General features: G+C 44.5%; 1 protein-coding gene across 1 annotated transcript; it reads left to right on the plus strand.

Moving 5' to 3' along the window:
• Positions 1 to 2,945: 2,945 nt before the first annotated feature.
• LOC147878124 (TIR domain-containing protein-like) lies at positions 2,946 to 3,440 on the plus strand. Its single transcript, XM_087372404.1, has one exon. It carries the CDS (start codon positions 2,946 to 2,948, stop codon positions 3,438 to 3,440), a length of 495 nt encoding a protein of 164 aa, XP_087228530.1.
• The last annotated feature ends 7,403 nt before the right edge of the window (positions 3,441 to 10,843 follow it).

Consider the following 10,843-nt stretch of genomic DNA (forward strand, 5'->3'; position numbering starts at 1 on the left):
CCTTTGCATTGCTGGAGTGGTAAGAATGGAAAAAGTCCTTGATGTATGTGGTCATTGTAGGACTGTCCTCCAAGGATTTTAGGCTCTCATGCAAACTGCCTAGACCCCTTTGCTCTAAGTAAGATGTTGCTTCTTGGGAAAGAGCATACGTCGATGGGGGTGGCCAAACAAGTTCTAGTGATTGGGCCCTATCAATGGCTGTGTAGGTCATTGGTGATTGGGGTGGCATTTGTTTCTTTGTCATGCACTGAATCCTCTTCGGAGCTATCACTCTAGACCATGAATGGCTATGGTTGCAATGGTTGAGAGGATGTAGATGGCTGCAAACTCTGGAGGGGGTCTCATGGTTGAGGTGGTGGGCTCTTTCTACGCATCCTCTTTAGTGGCAGCATCTTTTTTGGACCTGCATCCATGTGCATGTGGTGTACCATTGATCATTAGATTGGTTGGCATGCTAGTATGACCTTTCTGTGTGTGTGAGAGATCTTATTTTTATACATGCTTTGAGATTGTGGAATGAAAGTGTGTGGTACAATTATTCATGCAATCATCTATGTGTCTAAGTGAAAGCGTGTGAGTGCATGTGACCTAGTATACACTTGTCATGTTGTCACAATAAATGACAACTGGCCCATCTATAGACTGATGCATATCATAAAGTAGCTTATGCAAACAAGCTGCCTCACATGCAGCCATTGTTGCACCCCTGTACTCAACCTCTGTGCTAGACAAGGCAACTGTAGGCTATATCTTACTGCTCCAAGTGACTCACTCCCAAAAGAGAACACATATCCACTAGTAGATCGTCTTTCAAAAATACTACCAGCCCAATCAGCATCAGTGTATCCATGCAATTGTATTTAAACCCCAGTCTCAAAAAATAGTCCATACTGCAATGTGGACTTCACATACCTCAGTATGCGTCTAGCCGCATCCAAATGCGGTTTCCTTGGAGCCTGCATAAACTGACTTACCAACCCAACAGCATAGCTAAAATCTAGCCTGGTAATAGTCATATAAATCAAACTTCCTACTATGTGTCTGTACATAGTAGGGTCTTCCAGAAGCTCACTTGCATCTGTGCTCAGCTTCACATTCTGCTCCAAAGGAACTAAAATGGGCTTACAGCCTGTCATCCCATATTCGGACAGCATGTCCAATCCATATTGCCTCTGCAAGAGCCATATCCCACTTGTGGATCTAATCACCTCAATGCCCAAGAAATAGCACAACTCTCCCAAATCCTTCATCTCAAACTTTTGCTTTAATAGCATTTTTACATGAAGAATATCTTCATCACTATCACCTGTGATGATCAAATCATCAACATAAATGACAAGTAGCACAATGCCTTCTGTTTTTCTCACATAAAGTGAGAAATCTACCTTGGAAATCTGAAAGCCAATAGTGACAAGATACTATCCTATCTTGTCAGACCATGCTCTGGGTGCTTGCTTCAAGCCATACAAGGCTTTCTTCAACCTGCAAACAGGATGAACAGCATGCACATAACCTGGTGGCTGCTCCATATAGACCTCTTCTTGAAAATCACCATGCAAGAAGGCATTCTTTACATCCATCTGATGTATAGACCATCCCTTTGATGCTCGGGGGGGTCACTTGTCATATGTAACCCTATCACGTGAGTTCAACAGATGGGTTTTTATTAATTCAATTACTTACAGATTTATATATACATAAGGAAGTAATTTAATACCCAAAGGTTAATATACAGAAGGGCATTTTATATTAAAAATTATCTAGAAGTTTGCAACATGTGACATGGATATTTGCGTAGAGTGGCTTATGTCATGGGAAAACCAAAACATCCTAAATGACATTCCAAAATCCCTTATAAAATTCAACCATGAGGCCATCTTGTTTTAGAGCATTCTCACAAGTCCTCTCCCATTCACTATCAACCATAGGGGAAGAATTGTCAAAGATGCAATCGCAAAATCAATCCGACCATGATGTCTAGGTTGTGCAATATTGTGAGAATATTCTTGAAATATGGAATCAAATGATATATGAATAACAGGGTTACAAGCTCTCTACAAGCTATGAAGGTGATAGCTCATGCAATCTTATCTAAATCTTACTAAATCTTGCTGCCAAAATTCAATGGCCCTCTAATGGGCCGCCGCTTTCGAAATCCCCTCCTAATCATCTTCCATCTTCCTCGCCATCTCCTTCTTCCCCATCCTCCATGATCCCCTCTTGCTAATTCAACACTCCTCCCTCCAGAGAGTACGCTTCATCGTCTCGTGTAGGCTCGCTCCTCAAAAAAGCTGTACGCCTCCACCTTCAACTATCTCCATCGCCTCGTTCTCCAAGATTTTGTTCTGCACCTTAACTTAATGGACGAAAGCTAGGTATTTCCAATACCGAGGTCTCTCAATACACATCTTGGCTATTTATTTGAAGTTTGACTGCTCCCCAATCTAATTATCAGCATTGTTTGGCTTCGCATTGTTCTCAATCCTCCATTTCAGCAGTTGCAGGCCTACACATTCATTAACACAGAGACTACTTCGCAGCAACAGGAAGTCAACATGCCCCGTTAGCTACAGCACTTCTCGACCTATGGGTTCTCCAATTGGTTCCAACTGTTAGCTGCAACGCTGCTCGGTGAAACTTCTGTCCAAGTTCAAACCTGCAGGTAATATCATTATGAAAGCAGAGTAGAGCAACGTCCTATGGATTTTCTCATTACCTTCTCTTTGTGGAACTAGTTAATGGTTCTTTTGTTGTGTGATGCATCGGCTGTCATTGCTCTTGTCACCGATCTTGGATCTTTGTGTCATCGATTTTAAGCAGACTCAAGCAATCGATGCCTACTTTTCCTCCCATTTGTATTCGATTCTCTAAACCAAAGTAAGTTATTTGGCTTGGGTACCTCTCCATTGTCCAAGGAAGAGTAGCAGGAGTTGTGACTTGTAGCCATGCACAACTCGAAGAGAAAAAGGGACGCTGATGTGCCCGAGTGTGGCAAGGCCATTCAAAGGAGGGCAGCTCTGGATCCATCTATTGGCACGCATCAGGTGTTTATCAGTCATCGTGGTCTAGAGATGAAGCGTAAGTTTGCTAATCACCTGTACCGTTTTCTAGAGTTACTGGGAATCAAAGCATTTTTGGACATGAAGGAGCTCCTGAAAGGAGATGACGTTCGCCCTTATATGCTGGACGCTGCTAGGAGAGCAATCATAGGAGTGCCTATCTTTACTAGAATTTACGCAGAGTCTCGGTGGTGTCTGGATGAGCTTGTGCAAATGATGGAGAGTAACACCACCCAGACGTCTAAGGTGATTCCAGTCTTTTATGACGTGATGCTAGAAGAGCTGAGGAAGAAGGATGGGCCGTTTGCAGAGGCTATCAAAGCCCATCGACAAGAAGGCAAGTATGACGAAGATTTCTGGTTGTTCCAAATCTCTGGCTGAGGAAGAAGGATGGGCCGTTTGCAGAGGCTATTAAATCCAAATCTGGTTGTTCCATGCTCTCTGAATGATCCTTTAGTTCAGATTTCTTTTGATCTTTCTCCACTTGTATTGTTCCACAATTCTTACCACATCTATGTCAAAGACTGGAATAACTGACTCATTGGCCCTGAGGAATGCTTCCTCTTCATCCTCCTCTATTTCATTTGCCATGCTAATTGCCTGAGCATGCAATGCCCTTGCATGAATTGGTAAGATTGTAGTTGGAACCATATTAAGTCTGATTTTCTTTTTGCCTTTTCTGAGTGTAACTCTACTCTTTCCCCAATCCATTTTAAGCTTGGCCTGATTAAACCATGGTCTTCCTAAGAGTAAAGGGTATGGATTGTGATTTTCCTCCATCTGAAGCACCACTAAATTCACTAGGTAAGACAAACCTGCCACCACTATTTCCTGTCTTCTGAGTATGCCCAATGTTTGTATCCTCCTCTGATCAGCCATCTTTACTTGGAATGGCACCTCCTCCAATCTGGGTAGTTTCAGCTTCCTATACAGGAATTCTGGTAATATGTTCACACCTGAACCTCCATCCAACAGAACTCCCTGAATTGTTTCTTTGCTGAATTGCAATTCTATCTTGGGAACTAGATAGTCCACATCTTTTGGTTCTACTATGACAACATTAACATCATCTGGCTTCCCCTCTGTATTCAGATCTGACCTCAGAAACTTTGTCAGAACATTCTTTCTGAATTCAGGGACCAAACTGAGCAACTGATCTAATGTGACTGTTGTATGCTCATCATCCTAGAAATATCTTTACTTTGTTGGATTTGATCCTGTACATGTTTGTCAGCCATCTGCTCTTCCATTTTCTTCTAATCTCATTCTTTCTGAAGCTCTAATACTTTGTTCCTCAGCTTGTGAACTTGTTTGAGCACTTTCTTTCGGCACTGCTGTTGTGCCTCCCAAACTCTGGGATCCTCTAAAGATAATTCTGAAACATCTAAATCACTTCTGTGAAGGATACACACTGTGGAAGCACACTGAACAACGATGCAATGATTGGGATATATTGAAGAATGAAAAGTACAAGGCTTTTAAGCCCAGATCCCAAACGGGATAAAATAGTGCTATCTAAGCACACCCCTAACTAAGCACAATGCTAGCTAAGCACAAAGTGCTGTAAACTGAAATAGCTAAATAATAAATGAGATATCATGAGGCCATGTGGGCCCCATGGGTCCGGGGAAAAAACCTCCAGCTACCGGAGTAAAAAGTGTCCCGAACCACTACAATGTGATCACTGGCACTCCCGTGGGTGCATACTGACGGTAAAACCCAACAATAATGCTCATTAGCATTTGCAACATCAAATGAATCTGGCTCCTCTTGATCTGCACATACTGCCATAACATAATCTGATGGATGAGCTTGCTCATGCAACTTAGCATCTGCACGTGTACGGCCAACAACAGGAGTATCTAGCCCACTGTCCCGCATAGTAACTGTATACCACTTGGGTACTCGCCTGGCTTCCTGTATACCTTCCAACTCTTGCTGTACTTCTTGTTGCATTTCGAAATCTGCCATAGGCTGATTTTCAGCAGCAACTGGAGGTGCTATTAGTTGTGCAAGTGTTTCAGCATGCACTAATGGCTATCATATACCATCCATACTTGTGTGAAGATTGTGGGAGAAACAGCAGGAGTACAAATAGTGTCATCCATAGACATAGGCAGAAGCCTCTCAAATATGTCAGGAGGAGCTTGATAAGACTCATAACCAGCCAAGGAAAGTTCTGATTTTTCATCGAAAATCACATCCCTGCTAGTCAAGACTTTCTTACTGACAGGATTATAGAGCCTATAGCCCTTGCTTTCCTTACTATAGCCAACAAAAATGCATTTGACTGCCTTATCATCCAGCTTTCTTCTGATCTCCTTTGGTACATGAGCATAAGCAATACAACCAAAAGTACGAAGATGTGCTACAGTAGGTCTCCTGCCATACCAAGTCTCGAAAGGTGTAACCTTCTTCAGTGCCTTTGTAGGACACTTATTCAAAATGTGGCAAGCTGCCATGATTGCCTCCATCCATAGGATATTCGGCAACTTCTTAGCCTTGAGCATACACCTGGCCATTTCAAGATGTGACCGATTCTTACTCTCAGCCAAGCCATTTTGCTGAGGAGTATAGGGGCTTGTGTACTGATGAGAGATCCCTCTCTCCTGTAAAACAGTATTCAAAATTTTAGACATGTACTCCCCCCCTCGGTCAGATCTGAGAGACTGCAATTCACATGAGGATTGATTTTCAGCCATGGCAATCCAAGCCATGAAGGCATCATACACCTGAGATTTCCTGGTCAAAGCATATATCCAAGTGAACCGAGAAAAGTCATCAATAAAAGTGACAAAATAGTAGTGACCCCCTAATGACTTAACATTCATGGGTCCACATACATCACTGTGTACAACCTGAAGTTTCTGTGTGGCTCGAAAGGACGACCTGGCAAAAGGGAATTTGTGCATTTTCCCAAAATACAGCCTTCACAAACATGTGGTGGTGGCTTCTCCATAGGAGGCAAATCAGCCACCATATTGTGCCTGTGCATGAGCATCAAACTTCCAAAATTTACATGCCCCAGACGGGCATGCCACAACTCTGCAGTGCACTGTGCATGAGTAAGTGGGGTGGCTAAAAAGCTAGCCTGATCAACAGGCTATCGTGTATCCAATTGATACAAACCACGAGTCAAAGTACCTGTCATCAAAAGAGAGCCATGCTGGCTGCGTACAACACACTGATCTCCCTCGAAAGCAACAACAAGTCCACCCTTCACCAAGGAAGATACTGATAACAGATTCTTTTTGATTCCTGGTGCAAACAGAGAATCCATGAGGCAGATTGTGGAGCCATCTATGGCTGTAAGCATAATCTTACCCGCACCTTTTACTGGATAGGTGGCACCATTTGCACATGCCACTGTCTTTTTGAGAGGTGGAGGAACTATGGACACAAAGAAATCACGCCTGGCTGTAATGTGCTTTGAAGCACCGCTATCAAAGTACCAAGCATCATCAGACTCACCAATTTGAAGTGCATGTGAAGCATCATAACTGCAAGTATAAAAACACCAATTCTGCTCTTCAACAAAATCAGCATTTTCACCTGAAGTACCTGCAGTAGAGGCATTGGCAACCAAGCCTTTCTCCCTTTGCTTTTCTTTTGCAATCCTCTTCGGACACTCTGTAATAAAATGCCCTGGCTTTTTGCAATAGTGGCATTTGCCCTTCTTTTTAGGCTTGCTGCCATCCTGCTTCACACCGGAAGAGGTTGCTACACTTTCACTTCCCTGCCCAACAGGTGCATGTGGTTTTGTTACAGGATGGTGTTTAGGCTTAGTTTTGCCTTTCCCTCTGGACCTAGCATAAAAAGCATCCTCTACTGCACCAGATCTCAAATCTTTGTTCTTTCAAACCTACTCTTCCTGCAACAATAAAGAAACCAGCTCCTGAAAGGAAAGTGGCTGTGCTGCGTTTCTCAAAGAGAGATTCAAAGAAGTATGAAATGATAAATAAGACGGTGGCAGAGAGCTCAAAGCTGTCTGAACAAGCTGCGTTTCAGGTATAACCTCATCAATGTTTATCAGTTGCTCTCTCAAATCCTGTATTCTGTTCAAGTGAGTCTGCATAGCATCACCTTCCTTCATCTCTAAATGATCCAGCTCCCTTTTTAAAAAGGAGATTTTAGCCTCATTCCTGGCTGCGTATAACCTCTCCAAGGTTAGCCAGGCTGCTCTAGCATCTATGCAAGAGCGAATGTGAGGAATTATCTGTCTTTGCATTGAAAGAGATATAAGAGACATCGTCTGTGCATCTCTCTTGTCCCATCTTTTCTGATCATCTTCCTAGGAGGAAGTGGAGGTGGTGCCAGTTGCTGATGTCTACCCCCCTGTGGTGGAGTGGCAGGTGCAACTCGTCACCATTAACATACTCCCAAAGGCCTTTGGCCACCAAGATGTTCTTTATCATGAAGGACCACATCGAAAAATTGGTGCCATCAAGCCTGTCCTCCTTGGACACAATCTGTAACACATCATTTTGATTCTGTGCCATTGCGTGCAATCAAAAAGACAAATAAACACTGTATGTGTTCTCACACTGATTGTACCTGCAGCAAATAAAAGAATACCCAAATAACGAAGGTCACCTTATGTGACACTTTTGGATTAAGAATTCTGATTTTTCTGCTGCACAATTACTAATGCATCGAATGTTCTGCTGCTGCATACAACATTGCCCAAAATCTCCCACTGTTGACTGTTAAGTCAATATCAAATGCATTCACCACTGAGAGTACTCAAAGCATATAAATCTGAATATTTAAATTCAGGTCTGCATTATTTCTGAGCACAAATGCCAACCAAATCCACTCACAAACTGAGTATTTTTGCCCAAGCTTCATCTGATACTTCACACAATGTTCCTGAGCACAAAGGAATAAAAAGCCCCTTGTTTATCCACCACAAAACTGAGATTCACTCAGTGTGGATCAACAAGTACGAATCTGAGTAAAAAACTCAGAAATCAATATAGAGAAACGATAGAGAAACCATAGGGTTTGTAGTGGAGCGATCAGAAAATAGACAATACTCAGATACAACTGAAGAACGGAACTCAAAAAACATAGTGCCTGTCGGTAATATGAAAAACTGAATACAAGAACCTCAAGCCGTCGTGTCTGAAGGACCGTGGCTGAGGTGAATCAGAAAGATGATTCCATGTAGAGAGACAGTAGAAAAGATAGCAGCAGAGGGAGCGTAACGCAGTCCTTGATGTAGCTCAATGATGACGAGGATGATGGGAGCTGGAGCTGCCCTAGGAAATGGCTGAAACCAGCATGCTCTGAGGAAGGAACCTTCAGGCTATCTGGAATAGCAATATGATGAAGAAAAGGAGTTGATCTGGGGCAGAAGGAGCTGTTCTGTAGCAGAGGAGCAGAAGGGGACAGATCTGGAGTAGGATGGGACAGATCTGGAGTAGAAGGAGCTGATCTGGAGAAGAGGAGCAGAAGGGGACAGATCTGGAGCAGGATGGGACAGATCTGGAGTAGAAGGATCTGATTTGGAGAAGAGGAGCAGAAGTTGAGGGCAGATCTTGGAGTAGAGGATGGAGCAGCCAGGAGGCATGAAGGAAAGGCAGAAGAGGAGGCAGCAGAGGAGGCAGAAGTGGAGAGGAGAGGTAGATGGAGCAGGCGGGCCTACAGCAAAAGATGGAGGAGATGAGGAGCAGCTGCAGGTCCTGTCCTGTGTAGGAAGTGTGAGGGCAGAGGCCTCTTATAGGCCAGACCTAGCTGGTCGGCCAGCTAGTCGGTGGGCCTGCCAGCTGGTCGGCCAACTGGTCGGCCAGACCAGCTGGACTTTCTAGCCATTTGTTTGGCTGAGAGCTGGCCTTTTGGCTGGCCTGTGAGCTATTTGGATTGCCCCGTAAAGTGGGAATTGCTTAGTTGCTGAATACCCCCTCTCAATTGCCAATTTTGAGGGGCAAACATTGTTTGCTTGGAGCTTCGTGTAGGGATGTCGATGGTGGTGCTGGCTATTCCTGTGAAATGCCCAATAGAAGATCACAAGAGGAGTGCCCTTGCAAGGGAATTGTTCACTTCCTCAAGTGTCATAGTTACACGTATGATACCAGATAGAAATAAGAACACTGTGAAGCTTGAGAGAATAAGCCACCCCTCTCACCGTCGAAAAGGTGGAGGAAAGTGCAAAGGGAAAGAACAAATTTGTCGTAGCAGTACTGATAATCCAAAGAGATCGGAGCTGAACAGTGAGCCAATGTGTGTCCAATCTTGAACCTTGGGAGAGAGGAGTCTATCCCCGCCTTTATGCAGGTAGAAGATTCGAAACAACAGACATCTAGACACATGTGAACAGAAAGGGTCCCGCCTAGGGAGAACTTGTAGATCCTGGAAGTCGATGCTAATGGAGGTAGAGGTGAAGTGTCATGACCCCCTCTTTCAAAGGAATGGGAAGTGTCAAGCCAGAAACCTAGAAAAGGAGGGAGGGATGGTAGTAGAAGATGGAGGCAAGAAAGGGAGGGAGGGATGGCAGTAGAAGATGGAGTTCTCTCCCTTAGTGCGCAGTGGAATGAAGAGGAAACTGATATGTTCATAGGAGTGATGCTCCTGTACCTATGGCCTCCATGAAGAAGCAGGATCTTTAGATCACCTGAGATCTGGGGTCTTTAGATCACCATGGCTCTGATACCATATAGAGAAACGATAGAGAAACCATAGGGTTTGCAGTGGAGCGATCAGAAAATAGACAATACTCAGATACAACTGAAGAACGGAACTAGGAAAACATAGTGCCTGTCGGTAATATGAAAAACTGAATACAAGAACCTCAAGCCGTCGTGTCTGAAGGACCGTGGCTGAGGTGAATCAGAAAGATGATTCCATGTAGAGAGACAGTAGAAAAGATAGCAGCAGAGGGAGCGTAACGCAGTCCTCCATGTAGCTCAATGATGACGAGGATGATGGGAGCTGGAGCTGCCCTAGGAAATGGCTGAAACCAGCATGCTCTGAGGAAGGAACCTTCAGGCTATCTGGAATAGCAATATGATGAAGAAAAGGAGCTTGTCTGGGGCAGAAGGAGCTGTTCTGTAGCAGAGGAGCAGAAGGGGACAGATCTGGAGTAGGATGGGACAGATCTGGAGTAGAAGGAGCTGATCTGGAGAAGAGGAGCAGAAGGGGACAGATCTGGAGCAGGATGGGACAGATCTGGAGTAGAAGGATCTGATCTGGAGAAGAGGAGCAGAAGTTGAGGGCAGATCTTGTAGTAGAGGATGGAGCAGCCAGGAGGCATGAAGGAAAGGCAGAAGAGGAGGCAGCAGAGGAGGCAGAAGTGGAGAGGAGAGGTAGATGGAGCAGGCGGGCCTGCAGCAAAAGATGGAGGAGATGAGGAGCAGCTGCAGGTCCTGTCCTGTGTAGGAAGTGTGAGGGCAGAGGCCTCTTATAGGCCAGACCTAGCTGGTCGGCCAGCTGGTCGGTGGGCCTGCCAGCTGGTCGGCCAGACCAGCTGGACTTTCTAGCCATTTGTTTGGCTGAGAGAGCTGGCCTTTTGGCTGGCCTGTGAGCTATTTGGATTGCCCCGTAAAGTGGGAATTGCTTAGTTGCTGAATAATCAACAGCATAATTCCTCCTCAGAAACCGTTCTACAGTAGCAAATGATGATTGGCAAAAATCTGAAGTGAATTGCATAAACCCACAGCCAGTGTCTTGCATAAAAACAGATGTTCGCAATGTACTTGCGTACGATTGTGAGAGACCTCGAAAGTAGCAGAATGGGCTAGATGCCTACGTGTGGTGTGTAACACTTTGCCTACTTGGCTGTGCCT

The sequence above is a fragment of the Dipteris shenzhenensis genome, unplaced genomic scaffold, assembly GCF_047967505.1.
Source record: "Dipteris shenzhenensis isolate YYH24624 ecotype China unplaced genomic scaffold, Dip_SZ_1.0 scaf0542, whole genome shotgun sequence".
In the NCBI taxonomy this organism is placed as follows: Eukaryota; Viridiplantae; Streptophyta; class Polypodiopsida; order Gleicheniales; family Dipteridaceae; genus Dipteris; species Dipteris shenzhenensis.

What these genes read in the sequence shown, in the direction of transcription:
- LOC147878124 (XM_087372404.1), top strand. Translation starts at nt 2,946, where the DNA reads ATGCACAACTCGAAGAGAAAAAGGGACGCTGATGTGCCCGAGTGTGGC.